The 20,505-nt window shown below is 48.0% G+C and overlaps 1 protein-coding gene across 4 annotated transcripts in view; it reads left to right on the plus strand.

The window, feature by feature from the left end:
- Nucleotides 1–20,505, plus strand: part of b4galnt2 (beta-1,4-N-acetyl-galactosaminyltransferase 2 (SID blood group)) — a 52,857-nt gene that overhangs the window by 28,899 nt on the left and 3,453 nt on the right. For all 4 annotated transcript variants that reach the window (XM_003222656.4, XM_062958170.1, XM_062958168.1 and 1 more), the window contains exons 7-10: nt 1,318–1,404; nt 9,341–9,528; nt 12,867–13,007; nt 15,135–15,354. In XM_003222656.4, the coding sequence (XP_003222704.3) occupies nt 1,318–1,404; nt 9,341–9,528; nt 12,867–13,007; nt 15,135–15,354 (636 nt within the window). The remainder of the gene's footprint in view (nt 1–1,317; nt 1,405–9,340; nt 9,529–12,866; nt 13,008–15,134; nt 15,355–20,505) is intronic.

The following is a 20,505-nucleotide window of genomic DNA, read 5'->3' on the forward strand; positions in this document are numbered from 1 at the left end:
TTGTGCCGAGAGATCTGCATTACTACGGGAATATGTCATTCACTATTCCTTGTGGCATTTGTGGTCACAACAACTGGCATTTAGATTACTACAGATGGTTAAGCACAATTTAGGAGAGTTACAAGAGGGATTCTCTAGGATTCGGGGAGATGTAATCCAAAGGACTGATATTGCTGATCTCACAAATTAAGGAGAAACCTGTGTTGTCAAAGGCTTTCATGGCTGGAATCACTGGGTTTTTGTGGGTTTCCCGGGCTGTATGGCCATGTTCCAGAAGCATACTCTCCTGAAGTTTCGCCTACATCTATGGCAGGCATCAATAGATGGATGCCTGCCATAGATGTGGGTGAAACATCAGGAGAGAATGCTTCTGGAACATGGCCATACAGCCTGGAAAACTCGCAGCAACCCAAGGAGAAACCTGCTACCATGTTGCTTTCAATTGCTGGAAAGAGACAACATGGTATGTTTTTGGAAGTGAAGGTGACTTATCAACTTCTTGGAGCTTGGTTTAATTCTTGGTAAAATCTTTCCAGTTTTAAACATAATTGTCTTGTGTCTCTCATTTTAAAACATTTGTGGAATTGAAGTATTGTGTGGCTGTAACAGCAATTTCGCCTGATGTTTCACCTGCATCTGTGGATGGCATCTTCAGATGCTCGGCCACAGATGCAGGTGAAAAGTTAGGAGAAAATGCTCTTAGAATACGACCATACAACCTGGAAATCACACAGCACTCCAGTGATTCCAGCCATTGAAAGCCTTTAACAATACATTTGTGGAAATTTTAAATTTTTGAAAACAAACTCACCTGTGATTGCAAAGCATGCAGGTAATAGATTAAAGGGTGTTGTGTCTAAATCAGGGTTGGGAAGTCTTCATATTCTGCCAGTTCTGCTTCTGTTTACTGAACCTACAAGGACTTTTGACTGCAAAAACAGATGCAAAAAACCTTGAACATAAGAACACGGTGTTCCTGAACACATTCAGAGCTCAGGAATTTATTTTCAGTACCAGAACTAAACTGAGTCCACAACTTGATACATTCAAGTCCACACACGCTTACCTTGAGCTCTCCTAATTTTTATGTCCCCAATTTAGAAATAGAATTGTATTGTCAATAAAGTCCTTGTGGATGTTAACTGAAGAATTCTGGAAGCTGGAAGACAGAGCCATGATACATATCTGTATCTTCCAACATTGCAACAGCTCCCAACTGCTGCTACCTCACTTTGTCTAAACGTAAGGCCAATGCTGACAGCCACTAAATGAGTACTATACTAACTAAGCTTGTATCTTTTTACCATTGTTTTCCAGTGAACTTTACAACAGGGGATCACCATGTGAAGTTTCCTGTGACTATCCGGCAACCATACATGCCAAAGCTGTTTGATCCAGGGCCAGGTGAGATTTGGCACATGCTCAGGGAGCAGCACTGTGACAACTCATTTTGTTTTCTGAAAATCAATGAAATCAATTAAAACAAAGAGAGCCATTGTTGCAAACCTATTAGAGTATTGCAGTGAGAACAGGCTTCACTGAGTCATGTAACTCATAGGTCCTCATGCCCCAGTGACTCTCTCTCTGGCTAGCCTATTTCTTGAGTCGTTCTGAGAATAAAGCAGAGGAGAGCCAGTAATGCCACTTAAAGCTCATTGGAGGAATATAAATAGTAAATGAATAAAATAAATGAATATAACTAGTAAAACAATAAAATAAATGTCATTCTCAAAGAAAGATGTTGCTTCAGCCATTCTATATATGTTTGAGTAAAATAATTACTTTTGTTTTGTGAAAAGTTACATCACAGCTAAGCAAATGCAAAAAGGACAGCAGTCTTGATACAGGACATTCTCAGAAGCTACTCAAAAGTATAAAATACATTGCAGCGCTGTTGTTATTTCTAGTGAAGTTGACTTTGACCTATGAATGAGAATCTGTCAAGAACCCAATAATAATAATAATAATAATAATAATAATAATAATAATAATGTGTTGTCGAAGGCTTTCATGGCCGGGATCACAGAGGCGTTGTGTGTTTTCCGGGCTGTATGGCCATGTTCCAGAAGTATTCTCTCCTGACGTTTCACCCACATCTGTGGCAGGCATCCTCAGAGTATACCTCATAACCTCCGAGGATGCCTGCCATAGATGTGGGCGAAACATCAGGAGAGAATACTTCTGGAACATGGCCATACAGCCTGGAAAACATGCAACAACCCCAATAATAATAATAATAATAATAATAATAATAATAATAATAATAATAATAATAACTTTTTTCTTCGTGTACTCTGTGAATGCACACTAATGGAGAGGCTGCGCCTGCGCAGGTCCCAACGGAAACTCTTCCCAAGCTGAAGTTTAAATTTTGGCGGTAGCCACGCCCCTCCGTCCCCGGAGGGCATATAAGGCAGCCCTCGGCGTGTCCTCCTCAGTTCCTTTTTTTCCGCCGCAAGGTTCACTTCGGATTCTCATGTCTACGACTCGCTTCAAGCGCTGCACTCAGTGTGCCGCTAAAATTCCTGACTCCGACGGCCACGCCAAGTGCCTCTACTGCCTCGGAGAAGCACATGTCGTCGGTACCTGCCGTTTCTGCCTGGCCCTAACGGCCCAGGCTCGAAAAAATAGAGCCGCGAGGCTTAGAGCGGCGCTCTACGAAAAATCGCTCGCTCCTCAACCCGCTCCGTCGACTTCGGGCACGAAGTCGCCGCTTAACCCAGAATCGATGTCGTCTTCAGCGGCTAAAGCCCCTTCGGTCTCGTCTAAGGCGTCCAGAGCCTCCAGGTCGTCCAAGGCCGCTAAACCACCGTGCACTCTCACCACGGCCACGGTGTCGACACGTTCTGGTCGGGTCGGTCCTTCCTCGACGTCGAGCTCGGTAGCTTCCGTTTCCTCGGCTCGATCCCAGCTCGGGGCTCCTCCATCGACCTCCGCGATGAAGATCGCCTTTAAAAGGGCTCATGAGGAAGCTCGTCGGACCCAATCCGACTCAGCAATGATCCCTCCCACACCGGGTAAATCCCTGAGGGTTCCATCAAAACAACCGCTCGCTAAGAAGAGGGCAACCCAACGCTCTTCCTCTTCTGCCTCCTCCAAGATGGATGTCCCTTCTTCGGCAACTTCTTCTAGAAGGTCTTCTCCGATCGCTCCCGCTCAGCGACCTCGCCAGCCTTCTCCTCACCAACTCTCGGACGGCGAGTTGCAGGACTCACCCCACCACTCCACTCAGACAGTGGTCAGGGTCCCATCTCCTCGACCTGCTGCTTCTCATCGTTCATCTCGTCAGCAGCTTTTTCCCCCGACCTCGACACCGGAACGGGGTAGACAAACCACTCGCCTGGCTCGAGCGGTCCAGGCTTCGGCCTCCAAACAAACTCGGCTGCAGATAGCTCCTGCTCTTGAGGCGGTGCCGCCACCAGAGACTGTATTGTCATCTCCCCCCCAGTCCCCTCAAGGGGCTGGGGACGATGAGATAGAAATTGATCGCCCGGATTCTGCTCTCTCGGCCTCGGTGGTATCCTTAGGCCTCGATCTCTCTCCTCCCCATGATGCCTATGAGGTGGATCCTCCTTCGCCTACCGACAACATTCGGGCTTTCTCCGAGCAAATGATTAGAATGGCTGATGCCCTGGGTTTAGAAATTAAACAGACTTCCAAAGCAGTAACTGACCCGGTTTTCAAACGGGTCCAAGCCCAGGCCCCTCCAGCCACGCTGTTGCCGTTCTTACCCTATCTCCTCGATGTTATCCAATCTTCGTGGAAAACCCCCTCCTCGATCCCCCCTACCTCGAAGAGAATCGAGTCTTGGTATCGTACGGATGACGACACCTTAGAATGGCTTAAACACCACCCCGACCCGAATTCCATGGTCGTGAAGGCCTCTCAGTCCTCCGGTCGTGAATCCACTACCCCTGCAGACAGAGAGGGTAAAAGGTTCGACGCGGTCGGCAGAAAGCTCTACTCCGGAGCCCTTCTACTTTGTAGAATGGCGAACTATGGGGCCTGTATGGGGGCATACCAGCAGATCCTCTGGGAAAAAGCTCAGCCCTTCTTCGCGAAGTTGTCCGACGAAGACCGGTCGGTCATGTCCACCCTCCAACAAGAGGCCGATTCCTTAGCGCATCATCAAATCCAGATGGCTAAGCATACTGGCGACACGGCCGGCAAGATGATCGCCCACGCCATTGCCATTCGCCGCCACGCCTGGCTGAGATCTTCCGGCTTATCTTCTTCCTCGAGGCAGGTCATCGAGGACCTCCCCTTCGACGCCATGGGCCTCTTTAATGCTGGCACCGATGACAAACTTAAAACCAACCATGACTTTAAAGTTCTAGCCACTAAATGCGGCGATCAACCCCAGGCTCACCGCACCAAGTGGTTTCCTCAACGCTTTCGACGCTTCCCGCCTCCTTCTTACCGCCAGCAATCTTTCAGACGTCCCTCGGTATCGAACAACCAAAATCGCCAACAGCCCCGTCGGGCCGCACAACCTCAAAGACAACGCGGCCGGGTCACCCCCACCGCTGGTCAACCTATCCGGCGTTCCTGACGCCATCTCTCCTTCCAAAGACTCCTTCTCCGGTACCGATGTCGTTCTCACTCCTCCGCACCCCTCTCCTCCACCAAATCAACCTCATGGTCTCTTTATAGACCGCCTGGCTCCCTTCTTTCACCGGTGGAAATCTATTACTTCAGATGCCTGGGTTCTAAAAATTGTCCAAGAAGGCTATGCCTTAGAATTCGAAGAACTCCCTCCCACCGGTCAGGTCCTTCTCTCCAACCCCTCTCAAGAAATTCTCGCAGAGGTCGACGCTCTCCTCGCCAAAGGGGCTATTCGGCCTTCTCCATCGGCACAGGACCCTCAAAGCTTCTTCTCCAGGTACTTTACGGTCCCGAAGAGGGGTGGGGGCCTCCGCCCAATTCTAGACTTACGCATGCTCAATGTCTTCATACGCCCAACCAAGTTCAGGATGGTCTCCATCGCCTCCATCCTCCCGATGCTTCACCGCGGAGACTACTTCGTGTCTATAGACCTCCGAGACGCCTATTTCCACGTGGCGATTCGAGAAAACCACAGGCGCTTCCTCTCTTTCAAGATCCTCGACCAAACCTACCAGTTCACCGTTTTACCCTTTGGCCTCGCTACCGCCCCAAGGGTCTTTACCAAAGTCGTCGCTGTCGTGGCTGCCCACCTCCGGCTCCAGGGGATCACAGTTTTTCCCTATCTAGACGACTGGCTTCTGGTCGGATCCGACCCTGTCCTACTCCGTCGACACGTCGGCTACACCCTCTCTCTTCTAGATTCTCTCGGTCTCCAGCTAAACCACGACAAATCTCACCTCAACCCGTCGAACAAGATCCGTTTCATCGGCGCCCTGTTCGACTCAATCGCTCAGACTGTCTCGCTCCCGCTCGACAGGTTTCTAGCTCTCCGTCATCAAATCATCTTCTGCGAGACCCACCGAAGGGTTCGGGCTCGATCCATCCAAATACTGCTGGGCCACATGGCCTCCACAGTCCTCACGACCCCGTTCGCCAGGCTCCGTCTCCGGTCCCTGCAGAGGTGGTTCATAGATGTTTTCAAGCCATTTCGCCACCCCAACTCGAGGTTTCTCTCGATCCCGCCTCATGTTCGTCGGTCGCTTCTCTGGTGGAAGTCCCTCTCCAACGTCTGCAGGGGTCTTCCGTTTCACTCGGTTCCTCCCTCGATCACCATAACCACAGACTCATCCAATTTCGGCTGGGGAGCCCACATGAAGGGCCTCACTGTTCGGGGCCTCTGGTCTCCCTCCGAGAAGGCCAATCACATAAACTTTCTCGAACTCCTTGCTATCTTCAAGGCTCTGAAAGCCTTCTCCCGCCTGATCTCCCAAAGATCTGTCCTCGTACAGTCAGACAACACAGTAGCAGTATTCTACATCAACAAACAGGGCGGCACGGGCTCAAGGAAGCTGATGCTTCTCTCCTCCCAGCTGTGGCATTGGTGCATAGCCCACAACATCCAAATCTCGGCGACTCACCTTCCCGGGATCCACAACGACTTGGCAGATGCCCTCAGCAGAATGACGACTTCCTCCCACGAGTGGATGCTCGACCCCGAGACTCTTCTTTCTCTCTTTCTCAAATGGGGTTTCCCCACCCTAGACCTCTTCGCTTCTCCCCAGAACGCTCAGCTGCCTCGGTACGGGGCAAGACTTCTCCCGTCCTCCTCTCCAGGCTGCCTGGGAGACGCCTTCCTTCTCGACTGGTCGGCAGAACCAATCTATCTCTTTCCGCCTTTTCCTCTGATACCGAAGGTCCTCCAGAAGCTCCGGTCGGTACCGATGTCGGCGATCCTGATAGCGCCAGCCTGGCCTCGTCAACCGTGGTTCCCGGCTCTTCTTCGTCTTTCCAAGGCGACCTTCTTCACTCTGCCTCTCCTACCACACCTCTTATCCAGAGAAAACGGCCAGATTCTGCATCCGGATCTCCCCTCTCTACATCTCACTGCTTGGAGGATTCTCGCCTGACCTCCCTCCCGCAGAACTTACAAGAGGTCCTCCGCGCAGCTCACAAGCCGGCTACAACCAGGGCCTACACTTATAAAGTCTCTCGCTTTCGTTCCTTTCTTCGCTCCCGAGGGATCACTGCTTTCCCAACCTCGGTACCGATTGTGCTGGACTTCCTTATGTCTCTAGCAGAACAAAAGCTTTCTCTTGCCTCTATGAAATCTTACCTGGCCGCTCTATCCTGGTGCTTTCAACAGCATGGTAGACCATCATTGTTTTCCGATCACCTCGTCAAGACCTTCTTAAAGGGATACAACAACATCTGCCCACCGGCCCAACCTCCTACCCCGGGCTGGAACCTCGAGCTTGTCCTTTCCCAGCTCACTGCTTCTCCCTTTGAACCTTTGGCCTCGACCGACCTACGTCTCCTTTCTTGGAAAGTTGCCTTCTTGGTGGCCATAACCTCAGCGCGCAGACCCTCGGAGCTGGCGGCCCTTCGGGTTGATGAACCCTACCTCCGTTTTCATCACGACCGCGCCGTTCTCCGTCCGGACATCACCTTCCTCCCCAAGGTGGTCTCGGCCTTTCACCTTAACCAGGACATTGTCCTTCCCGCCTTCTTCCCGGACCCCTCGTCTTCCCTTGAGCGGAGACTGCACCTCCTTGATGTGCGTAGAGCACTTCTCTTCTACCGGGACCGTACTAAGGACATTCGAAAGACCCCAAAACTTTTTGTGGCCCATGCTCCGGATAAACTGGGCAATCCCATTTCTTCACAGAGACTGTCCCATTGGATTGCCCAGGCCATTGAACTGGCCTATGAACTAGCCAAACGACCTCCCCCCCCGTCGGTTCGCCCGCGTTCGACAAGAGGTCTCTCCACGTCGACTGCCTTCCTAAGGGGCATTCCACTGGACTCTATTTGCAGAGCAGCAATCTGGTCCAACCCCCTTACATTTGTGTCTCACTATAGGGTAGACCAAAGGACTTTGAAGGACTCAGCCTTTGCTAGAGCAGTTTTATCTTCTTGCTTGTCCTAAACCTTCTGCTCTTATGACTTCTCTGTGGCTGCCCCTTCTTCTCAGGTGCCTTTCTTCATTGTTTTTTCTCCTGTTCAGTACATGTTTGCACTGTTCTCTGACAATTTGTGCCTTATTGGTTACTACCTTCTCCCTTGGAGAATGATGTTCCTGCCTACACATGTACTCTTACAAGGGTTATATCATGCCTTACCGGTCTGTTCTCGGTACTTGGTGTGTATTGATGCAATACTTTATTGGGTCCTCGGACCATGGTTTTTTCATGTTTTTCATATTTTTCATGTCTAATAAACATATGTTTGGACAGTTTCTCGTTGTCAGGGTTTGCTTAGCCCGCCTCCGAGACCTAAGCTTGCTAGTCTCCATTAGTGTGCATTCACAGAGTACACGAAGAAAAAGGACAGGTTGCTTACCTGTAACCATGTTTCTTCGAGTGTACTCTGTGAATTCACACAAGCCCGCCCTTCCTTCCCCTCTGGCAAACCCTCTTCCTTTCTCGTTGCCTTAGCGGCGTAGGAACTGAGGAGGACACGCCGAGGGCTGCCTTATATGCCCTCCGGGGACGGAGGGGCGTGGCTACCGCCAAAATTTAAACTTCAGCTTGGGAAGAGTTTCCGTTGGGACCTGCGCAGGCGCAGCCTCTCCATTAGTGTGAATTCACAGAGTACACTCGAAGAAACATGGTTACAGGTAAGCAACCTGTCCTTATTCTTATACCCCACCCTATCTTGCTGAAGGGACTTGGTGTGGCTTACATGGGGACCAAGCCCAATAATATAACAATAAAATACAACAACATAAATACATATCAATTACAATGAATTAATACGTAAAACATATAAAATATCACAAAAGCATATACTCAAAAAAAGCCAATAACCAATAGCCGGGCGCAGTGGGCGTGTACAAAGATTGGAGGCAAGGCAATAAACTATACATGTGCAATATATTGCAAAGTCACTAATAAGATGAGCCAGTAATAAAGTGTAGTGGTTGGGTATAGGTGGAGGTAAAAGGACTCTGTCATTTTGTGCCGAATTAATCAAAAGCACATTGAAACAACAAGTTTTTCAGGTCTTTTTCGAAATGTGGCCAAGGTGGGGGCTAGTCTAATTTATCTCGTGAGGGAGTTCCAGAATTGGGGGGCCATCACTAAGAAGTCTCTCTCCCTCGCCCCACCAACCGTGTTTGAGATGGTGGCGGGAGTGAGAGAAGGGCCTCCCCAGCAGACCTTAAAGCCTGTACAGGTCCATAGTAGAAAATTCACTCACAAAGATAGGCTGGACCTGAAACGTTTAGGGCGTTATAGGTGATAACCAGCACCTTGAATTGGAACCAGAAACCTATCAGCAGCCAGTGGAGCTGTTTTAATAGAGGGGTTGTCCACTCCCTATAATTCGCTCCCGTTAACAACCTGTCCACCGCCCATTGTACTAATTGGAGTTTCTGGGCCGTCTCCAGAGGCAGCCCCACGTAGAGTGCATTGCAGTAATCCAATCTGGGGGTAACTAAGGCACGGACCTCTGTGGCCAAGTCAGACTTTTCGAGGTACGGTCGCAGTTGGTGCACAAGCTTTAACTGTGCAAAAGCCGTCCTGGTCACCACCGACACCTGAGCTTCAAGTGTCAGCGTTGAGTCCAGGAGGACCCCCAAACTGCGGACCTGTGAATTCAGGGGGAGTGATATTTTAAAAGGAGCTGAAAAGTGTAACAACAGAGGATTATACAGGATATTTCTTACTAAATCAGTAGAATAGGGCAAAGTCTCTCATTGTGTATCACCCTTTATTTCCTCTCCTTTTTGGCTCAGATAACAATATTCGTAATTTAGTGACCATCACAACTAAGACTTTCTTCCGTTACCACAAGCTGCGGATCCTGATCAAGAGCATCAGGAAATTTTATCCAGATATAACCATCATTGTGGCAGATGACAGTGAACATCCCGAGAAGATCGAAGAACCTAATGTCGAACATTTCATCATGCCATTTGCAAAGGTACCCAACGTGCATGGCTAATGTTGGCTGTTGCTTTTAGTGAATAGTAGATTGCTGATTTTTTCCTAGTCTTTTGAAAAGTGAGCACAAAGAAAGAAAGCTAATCATAGCAGAAACACAACAGCGAAATAGATTATCCCCAATACATAGTATTTTGCCCTGGATTCACCTAATTAGTGCAACATGTGCTTGTAATATACTGTACTTGGCTGAAACTACATTTCCCCTGCTCAAATTCAAATTGCCACCCCTTCCCCAGCCAAATGTCAGGATTTGGAAATTACCTGGCATTTTCTAAGGGATAGCAGAGTTAATTCCTCTGGCCGTAAAGGTAAAGATAAAGGTTTCCCCTGATGTTAAGTCCAGTCATGTCTGACTCTGGGGGTTGGTGCTCATCTCCATTTCTAAGCTGAAGAGCCGGCGTTGTCCGTAGACACCTCCAAAGTCATGTGGCTGGCATGCCTGCATGGAGTTCCGTTTCCCTCCCCGCCGGGGCAGTACCTATTGATCTACTCACATTGGCATGTTTTCAAACTGCTAGGTTGGCAGAAGCTGAAGATAACATCGGGCGCTCACTCTGCTCCTGGGATTTGAACCTGGGACCTTTCAGTCTGCAAGTTCAGCAGCTCACTGCTTTAACACACTTCACCACTGGGGTTCCTACCTCTGGCCTAACCACCTGTAAAAGAGTTGAGTCACTGTAATTAGGCTGTGGTAGTTAATGCAATTTTATTTATTTCATATCAAAAGCATTGCATAAATAAGTATAAAAAACTGATAAAATAGAGGGAGCACAAGCAACTAAATAATTTTAGACCAAAAACAGGCAACAGCAACCGCATTATTGTCTGTGGCTTTAAACAATTCTTCCTCTATGCATCAGGCAGGGCATTTTGGGCAAGCATACAGATGCACAGTTGTTTGTTCTGCTCCACAGTTGCACATGGTGGAGGATTCTTCTAGGGAGTGCCATTTTGCCGGGTTGTCTTTTGATCTGCCGACTCCGCTTCTGAGTCTGTTCAGGGACTTCTTGGTTTTCTCCTGGAGGAAGATCCTTGTGGGGGACCAATCATTTGGGATTTCCTGGTCTATCTGCCCAGAGGGATACTCTTGCTGTTGCTGGAGAAACAATTAGAGGAGTGGTGGTTCTCATGAAGCTTTTCCTTGATTTTAGTCTACTGGCGGAGGCTGATAGCCATGCAGCGGGTGGCTTTAACAGTGTTCAACCTTATTTCTCTCCCAATTAGCAGCAACCCCTGACACCAAACCCAGCCATGAGATCAACAGTGAGGCGTTTGATTGGGCTCCCACCTCATTAATAAGTGCCTCATTCTGTCCAAAGCCTTTAGCCCAGTTATTCCCAACCTTTTTTTTTTTAAACCAGGGACCACTCTCCAACATTAGTACAAAAAGGGTTATGAATCAGTTTTTGGTCAACTTTAGATTTGGATGGTTATTTGGGGTGGTGATTCAGAAAATTGCATTGGATGGATCACATCGGCTCTAGTTTCTGATATAGAACATATGCCATCCAGTAGTCACCATCTGCTCGCCCACAGAAAATCATATTTAATATCCTGTATTTTTGTTTTAATTGATATATTGTATTACTGTTTTATCTTTTTATAGTGTGATTTGTATTATGTTGCCTATGTTTTGTCCTATGTTGTTTGGGCCTCTGCCCCATGTAAGCCGTCCCGAATCCCCACGGGGAGATGGTGGCGGGGTATAAATAAAGTATTATTATTATTATTATTATTATTATTATTATTATTATTATTATTATTATCCAATGCAATTTTCTGAACCAGCACCACTAATAAACTCATGAACAGGCCTAAAAACGAAGACACCAAGGTGCCCCCGCCCCCTGGCACCACATGGAATGCCTCCACTCAGGGGGAGGGAGGAGAAGGAGAAGCAGCAGTCAGGAGGCTTGTTGTCACACCTTTTGTGGGTAGTCAGCCTCTCCCCTCCTGGCATCCCTGTTGCCTTGGCTACTGTTGCAGCGGTATAGTAATGGTGAGGCTGCGGACCATATATTAGTTCTTGGGGACCACAGGTTGGGAACCACTGCTTTAGCTGCTTAGCCTCAGAGCAAACAACCTCAACAGGAGAGCTCTGCCACAGAGATGCATGACTGAGAAGACAGTGCTGGTGGCCCCAAGAAAGAAACTTTTTTCCTTTTTCAGTTGTGAGGGCCTCAATCCATCCCCTCCTGGTAACGGGGATGCCAGGAGGGCTCAGGAGAGGAGTGAGTGGCATCCCTGAGCAGAAAGCTGAAAAATTATTGCTTTTTTAAAAATTTTGGGTTGTAATGTATGTTATTATTTATTGTATTGTTAAATTGTGTTATGATATGTGGTTTTACATTCTGTCATATTGTATGGTTTTGGGCATGGCCCCATGTAAGCCGCCCCGAGTTCCCGTTGGGGAGATGGTGGTGGGGTATAAATAAAGTTTTATTATTATTATTATAAAATACATAATTCCCCTTAGAGCTGCTACCACTGCCTTTCTGGGCAAGAACTGCATGTTCATTCCCTCTCTCCTTCAGGTTGCGGCCTGCTCCCCAGCTGAGCCTAGACATGATCCTGCAATAAAATAATAAATGAGAATAATGGTTTCAATTTTAAAAATACGACTCTGCAAGTATTACTGAATGTTATAAAAAAAATCGAGCCTGCTACTCATAAATCTGTCCTGATGACTTATGCCATCCAGATCTAAATAAGACACACTTACCAAAAAACAGTTTTTCCTGGAAACTACAGAGCAAAACATGATTTTTTAAAAAACTGCATTTAAATCTAAAAGAAACACTTCTACTGTTAAACAGCCATATATTGTGTGTTCCTAAGAGTAGTGGGTACAGATTTTTTAAATTTTTTATTTTGCTGGTGTGGATGAGGCTTGAGACTTGGCTCTAGATATATTCCCCTCCAACTGTCCTGCTTTGGCTGGGTCAGTCCCCATTAGTCTTCCAATTTTCTAGTTCCTTTTAAAATGTCCCAGATTCTCTCTCTTCCTCCCGCTTTCTCCTTTTGTCCTCAGCTGACTTCAACTGATATCAAATGAGCTGAAAGTGCCAAAGTATTTGACACTCAATTAACTCAGCAAGAGAGAGGAGGAAGTGAAACCTTACCCTTCTCTGTTGGTCCAGACTAAAGCAAACTGCTCCAACTGCTCTCTTTTTTGTGTTTGTTTTTCCTCATTAATAACATTTGCCATCTTGACCACATTGTGATGTTGTTTGACCAAGGAGTTTTAAGTTTTCATCTAAGAAATGTTGGAGGGCACAATGTGTTTTAATGCTTCTTCTTTGCTTGTTTCACCAGGGTTGGTTTGCAGGAAGAAATCTTGCCATCTCTCAGGTCACAACAAAATACTACCTTTGGGTGGATGATGACTTCGTTTTCACTGAGAAAACCAAGATTGAAGAATTTGTGGCTGTGTTGGAGAACACCAACTTGGATGTGGTATGATGTTAAGGCAATTAACACTCTCACCCCCCTTGCTGATTTTATTATTGAAAGAATATTTGGTATTTACGGTAACAGAAGGACATGAGCTTTCTGAAAGATTGCTTCAATAATGGGAACCCACCCTGAATCTGAAAGACATAAGCAGTGTTACTGACATCTTGTAATTCTGTAATTCATAGACTTATCATAACAGAGTTGATGTGATGACACATGACAAAAGCAACAATTAATCTAAGCAAATCCACCCAAGGAAATGATTTTTTTAAAAGTTTGATTTGGTTATGTTGGTCCCAGAAACTGAATCCTATACAAAGAAGAAGATTGAGATCCAGAAGATACTAGAAATAGAAATACCTTGGAAGCCAGGAATATTCTTACTGGGAATACATGAGATGAGGTTAGAAAAGAACACAGATAAACTATTATTTCTAATGACTACAGCGGAAAGAATATGCTATGCAAGAGTTTGGAAAAAAGATGAATTACCGGAAGAAGAAACCTGGATAACAAAAATATTAGGGATCAGAAACATGGATAGATTAACCTTTCTCATGTCAAAGAATAAAGGAACAAAAATAAAAGAAACAGATTGGAAACAAGTAACTGAATATCTTTTACAAAAGAATAAAAAGATCCTGATCTGAAAAGAGAAGATACAAGGAAAAGATGGAAGAATGAAAAGGGAGGGAGAATAAAGGGAAAGTAAGGAAAGAGAAAAAAGAAAGAAAGAAAAGGACCAGACCTCTGGAAAATACCAGGAAGTCAAAACTAAAATATTTTTAATTTTTTTTAATCTTTGCTATTTGGGCTGATCTATATCCTTATAAGAAAAGAAGAAAGCAAAAGACCTGAGTTAGGAATCTGTTAATGCAAGGAAATGCAGAGAGGAAAACTTCAGGGCCTGTTTGCCTACAAACCCTTTTCATTTATTTCTTGATATACAGTATGTGCATATACCTCTTACCGCCGATAACGCTGTGCCCTCAGCCTTTTGTTCAAGCTGATCATAGACAATATAAAATTGTTATCTTATTCTAGAACATGTTTGAATTGTAACCTAATAAGAGACCAGTTTCATATTTAGACACAATTTTGGCCTAATTAAATAAATCTTATGCTGCCTCCTGGTGAATGTTTAGTCACAAAACAGACTGATGTTGTGTTCAGTTGAACTGCAGTCTGATTAAATTGCTTGTGTTTTAGTTGGTTCAAAAAATAAGTAGAATATATTAATGCAAATATAGATGTGATTAAAAATAATAGTTCTGTATAAAAATACAGTTTGATTTTAAGCAGTGGATCCACATGTCACAGCAGGGAGCTGGGATTAACTGAGAAGCATTCAGTAGTTCCACCAAGGTGGAACTTTATATCTCTTGATGTAGAATCCCAGCCACATCCATAAATAAATTTGTATGAATGTCTGTCTGTTTAGATTGAAAGGCAAGTGCATCTGCATGAATGCATGCATGTGCGCATGCACGTATTTGCTACCCAGTTAATGACAGGAATTTTAAAATTAATGTAGCCAGTCAACTCAAAATGGCAGCTTTAATGGATATACTTGTCCTTGGGGGTCTCTCCAAATGTGGTTGGCACTTAGCATCATCACATCATTTAACCATGTCCTCGGAAAAGTAAAGCAGCAGCAGCTCACTGTTCCTTTGGCGTATCTTATGCAAATTACATGATATGTTGAAATATCTGATAATGTTTAATCCGGTTCTTGGTGTTTGTTTAAAATTGTTAATTGTTGCATGATAGTTCCACCTCCCAAATAATCAGAGAGCTTATTTTTGCCATGAAATTATGCTTTTGATGACGATGTTGAAAAATAAAACAATTTCTTCACAGTAAATCCCAGTTCTTGTGATCATCCTGGCCTTGCTTGAGGATGTCCTCATTGACAAGAACAAGTTGTCACATGAAATAGGCTCTTCATAAATTCATTGAACATGTCAATGGACCCCTATGTTTGCCCAGAATGCAGTTGATCATAACTTGTCTTTGCCTATTTAATGAACTAAATATGCATATATCTGCATCAGTGATAGGTCTCTGATAGGTCTCAAGATAAGCAATGGACTGCATAGTGCTGATAAGAGCCTGTGTTCTCAATAGGTTGGTGGTGCTGTTCAAGGAAATGATTACAAGTTCCGGGTCATTTATGAGGAAGGAGAAGACAGCAGCTGTGTACACCTCAGATTTGGCTCTTATCACCGCTTAGAAGGCTTTCCTCATTGCGTGGTCACCAGTGGTGTGGTCAACTTCTTCCTTGCTCGTACAGAGGAGAGCAGATGCATTGGGTTTGATCCAAAGCTGCTGAGGGTGGCCCACTCAGGTAAATCCATATCCCCAGCCCTTGGAACAGGGGTGTCTCATAATACCTGTCGGAAGTAGGTAGACAATCCACTGTATTTGTCTGCACTACAGCATTTGCGTTACGATGTTGAAAACTGTTGAGAGTCCTCATGATTCAAGAACTGTCTACATAGGGAATTTTAGCCCAACCTCTGTCATCATAGAATCTTTAAAGTTTAGAGACATCTCAGTGGCTATGTAGTCCAAGCTGTTGCCATATAGTGCTAAAGCATCCTTGAAAGATGCTCATACAAGCTGTTTAAAGCCTTCCAAAGATGGAGAGTCAATCACCCTCTGAGGGTGGCACAGCTAGTTAAACCGCTGAGCTGCTGAACTTGCTGACCGAAAGGTTGCTAGTTCGAATTCAGAGAGCAGGATGAGCTCCCGTTGTTAGCCCCAGCTTCTTCGTCGTGGAGTCTGTGAAATGCGTACATATGGGTTTCCCAATGCGCCTGCGCAGATTTCGGAACATTCTAGAAGCTTTGAAACGTTAGAAATGGCGGAGGCCCCACCCATTCTCCCCATATACTATATAAGCCCGAGGCGGGGGCTCCGCCTCAGTTCTTCTTTCCGCGCGACAGCAGATAGAAGGAACCGTTCTACTAGCTTTTCTGATTCCTAACGGTTTTTCCCGGCTCGACCTTGGACTGTTTGACTGACCTATTGGCTTGACTTACCCTTTGACTCGGACTCCCATCGACCATCCGCACTTCTCCTATCCAGACCTCGGACCGTTCGCCGTTCAGGCAGGCATGGCTACTCTGTTTTTCAAAAAATGCGGGGCCTGTGGGGGAAAGCTCCCCGACTCAGATGGGCACAATATGTGCCTTTTGTGCCTGGGGGAGGGCCACATCCCCCAATCCTGCTCCATTTGTCAGGGTTTTACCCCTCAGGCATGGCGCAACCGAGAGGCTCGCCTCAAAGCGGTTTTGTACGAGCAAGCGCTTGCGCCGGAACAGGCCCCCGCCCCAGGAGGAGCGCGGGTGGACAAGCGCCCCTCTTCGGAGACGCCTCCGTCTCTCCACCCAGTAGAGCCGCTTGATTCCCTCCCAGCTGGGGAGGAAGCTGGTGAGACTGAGGAGCCCTCGGGGGAAGTGCCCACTAAAAGGGCTAAAACTTCCAAGCCCCAAAAAGGGGCGAAACCGAAGGAAGGACATAAAAAGCCCAAAAAGCTGAGGCAACTCTCTGGCCAAAGGCCCTTGAGCCCTCCTGTATACAGCGGGCCTGACGAAACGAAGTTTGGGAACCGAGCCTCCCTAACTCCGCCCGCTGCCGACGAGGCTCCTCCCCTCTTATCTCCCGCCGAGACCCAAGGGGATAAAGACAAGATGGCGGACGCGGCTGCGTTGGAACCTCCGGAGAAGAATCTGTCCTACTCTCCTAGAGCCATGCAGGCCCATCCATCTCGGCCGGATCCAGGCCCTAGAAGCAGCCGAGAGGAACGGCCCTCCCGCAGCAGCGGAAGGGCCCCTCGGTATCGAGGATGCTCTCCGTCCCGAGACTCCTGGGACTCGCGTGGTAGGAGCCCCTCAAGGGCGTCCTTTTATTCTCGTTCCTGCTCCCCGGGGCCTTATTACAGATTCCCTGACCCTCCCTATTTCGCCTATCCGCCTCCTCCTCCCTTCCCAGGGTTCGAGGATTATCAGCAATGCGGATATCCTTGGAACCGGGGCGAAATCCCTCGGTACCGAGGCCACCTTCGGAGGCGCCTCCCTCCGCGACTGCCACGATCTCGGCCCCAGGCAGGGCTTCCGCCTCCTCCGCGGACCCACCCCCACCCCAGACACCGATGCCACTAACATCAGGCCGACAGGGGAATGAGGCCCAGCATCAGACACCTCTCATTCTGCCAAATCTGGAGACCGATAAGGACGCCCCTGAGGCCAGAGATGAAGCACTGCCAGCTTCAGCTTCGGCAGATATGGATCCAGACCCCCTCCAGGCAGAGGAGTTTAGAAACTTCTCTGCCCTTCTCATTCGTCTATCCAGAGCACTTAACCTTCCCACTCCCAAGCCTACCAATGTGGTGGAGGATCCCTGCTTCTCCTCTTCGGAACAGCGACCCCCAGTGACCACAGCACTCCCTACTCTGCCTTATCTGTTGCAAGTCATTAAAACAGTGGGGGTAGCACCATCAATTGTCCCTGCTACCCCTAAAAGAGCAGAGAATTTGTATAAAATTGATTTATCCACTGCCTCCTGGCTAGCGAAACTCCCCAAAGCTAACTCGGTAGTGACAGATGCTCAACCCAGGCCAGCACAGAAGGCCCAGTCTACCCCCTCCGATAGAGAGGGCAAGAAACTGGATATCATGGCAAGGAAGTTTTATTCATCGGCGTGCCTCTTCGCCCGTATGGCCCATTACGGGGTATACATGAGCGTCTACCAAAACTTTCTGTGGAGCAAGCTCGGCACTTACCTGGATTCTCTTCCCCTGGGCGAACAAGCCCTTGCCAAGGCCTTCCAGCAGGAGGCGCTCCTACTTACATCACTACAAAAGGACTTGGCAAAGAATACCGCTGATGCCTCTGGCAAGCTGTTGGCTGGAGCGGTTGCCCTCCGAAGGCATGCCTGGCTGCGAGCTTCTACATTGTCACTCTCGGCGTGGGCATTAATAGAAGACCTTCCCATGGATGAGGCGGGATTGTTTAACCCAGACACTGACTCCCAGCTCGAGCATTCTCATAAGATGAAACAAACTGTCAGTAAATATGGTCAGCCCTACCAGCCCTACTCTTTCCAGCAGCGTCACCGCTGGGGCTTTAACTCACAATACCAGCGTAGACGCTATAGCCCTTTTTCGTTCCGAGGTAAGCAACGACAGCAACCTCCCTCAGTTGGAAATCGGAAACCACCCCTGCCCCTTAGAGGTCAATACCGGGGACCGAAACCCTCTGACAACAAGAAGCGTCGCTTTTAGCCCTGCTCAATCCTCGCCTGTTTCCCCCTCCCCAGTTGGTTTCAAGGCCCAGTTGGCCACTTGTTGCCCCATTAGTTTGGCCCATTCAGACCCCAGTGGCCCCACGTACCTAAACAGACTCTTACCTTTCCTTGAGAGTTGGCGTCAAATCACGACTGATGCCTGGGTCCTTACCATTATAGAGGAAGGATACGCCATAGAATTTTTTTCTTATCCCCCGGTGGGGCGCATTTGCACCACGCCCCCCTCCGATGCTTTGTGCGAGGAGGTCTCTTCCTTACTCGAAAAAGGGGCGATCTCACCAGTACCACATCACCAAACCCAGTTTTGTTTCTTTTCTCGTTACTTCCTAGTTTCCAAACGAGGGGGCGGACTCCGCCCAATCCTCGACCTCCGTAGAGTCAATGAGTTTATCAGGCCGAAAAAGTTTCGTATGGTCACCCTTCCTTCCATTTTGGCATTCCTCAGGAAAGGGGCGTGGTTGGCCACGGTGGACCTCCGAGATGCGTACTTCCATATCTCCATTAGGAGTGACCACCGAAGGTTTCTTAGTTTTGCAGTTGGGGATCGTTGTTTTTCATTTAATGTTTTACCATTTGGCCTGTCAACAGCGCCACGTGTTTTCACTAAATGCATGGCGGTGGTGGCAGCTCACCTTCGCCAGCGACACATAGTGGTTTTTCCGTACATTAATGACTGGCTTCTGACTGCTGACTCTTACTGCCAGCTACAGTCCAACATTCAGTATACCCTATCTCTTCTACAGAACCTTGGGCTTGTTATCAATCGGGAGAAATCCCACCTCTCCCCTACCCAACAGATCACTTTTATCGGAGCTGTCCTGGACACCAGGGCTCAGAGGGCTTATCTGCCAGAGGAAAGGTTCAGGAACCTCAGGTCTATGATCAACGAACTACGGGCCTCTGGCCGGGCGTCTGCGTGGTCTATCCAGTCAGTTTTGGGCCACATGGCCTCGACCACGGCTGTCACCGGGTTCGCCCGCCTCCGCCTAAGGCCCCTTCAAAATTGGTTCATCCGCGTCTTCAACCCGCACCGGGACCGTCAAAATGTCATCCTTCATCCTCCGCAGTCTGTCCTACAGTCTCTCTCCTTTTGGACAAGGAGGTGCAATGTTCAATCTGGCCTACCGTTCAGCCAACCTCGTCCATCCTTGTCGCTGACCACGGATGCTTCCCGCCTAGGGTGGGGCGCGCACATCCAAGGGTTGACAATCCACAATCACTGGTCTCTGAAGGAACAAGCTCTTCACATCAATGCGTTGGAACTACTCGCAGTGGAGAAAGCCCTCAGGTCCTTCGCCCACCTGGTCAAGGGCCGTGTCATCCAAGTAGTCACGGACAACACGGCTGTACAATTTTATATCAACAAACAAGGGGGGACCCGCTCGCGAACTCTTCTGCTGATTGTGTCTCGAATATGGGAATGGTGCATCGCAAGACATTCATCTGATCGCAGTATATTTACCGGGAGAGGAAAACACACTAGCAGATGCCCTAAGCAGGGACACTGCTACCAACCACGAATGGCGTCTCCACAGCAGAGAGTTCCAGTTCCTAACACGCCGTTGGGGGACCCCTCGGCTGGACCTCTTCGCCTCACCCACCAACAGCCAGTGTCCTCAATACTGCGCACGCCTGCGCCCTCTCGCATCCCCAGGCTGCCTGGGAGACGCCTTTCTTTTCTCCTGGGTGCCAGGCCTACTCTACGTGTTTCCGCCTCTTCCACTACTCTCTCGAGTAATAGCCAAGATCATAGCAGACAATGCGGATTGCATCCTTGTAGCACCCTGGTGGCCCCGGCAGCCGTGGTTCGCAACCCTACTGAACGCATCAAGGGACGACTACGTTCGCCTCCGGTGCTCCCCGGACCTGCTCACAATACAGGACGGACTTGTCCGACACCCGGACGTTACAACCCTTCGTCTGACGGCGTGGAGGATCAGGCCACAGCACATCTGTCCGACGCCGTCCGACAAATAATCCTCGCGGCCCAAAAGGTTTCGACTAAGAGGGCTTACACCTATAAGTGGGCTCGCTTCACAAGCTACGTTGACACCTTAAATGTTAATCCTCTTACGGCCCCTGTTTCTGTTGTTTTGGACTTTTTAGTTCACCTGTCATCCAAGGGTATGTCCCTGTCTTCGATTAAGTGCTATGTGGCGGCATTATCCTGGTTCCGAAGGAAAGCCGG

Source organism: Anolis carolinensis, chromosome 6, assembly GCF_035594765.1.
Source record: "Anolis carolinensis isolate JA03-04 chromosome 6, rAnoCar3.1.pri, whole genome shotgun sequence".
Lineage (NCBI taxonomy): Eukaryota > Metazoa > Chordata > Lepidosauria > Squamata > Dactyloidae > Anolis > Anolis carolinensis.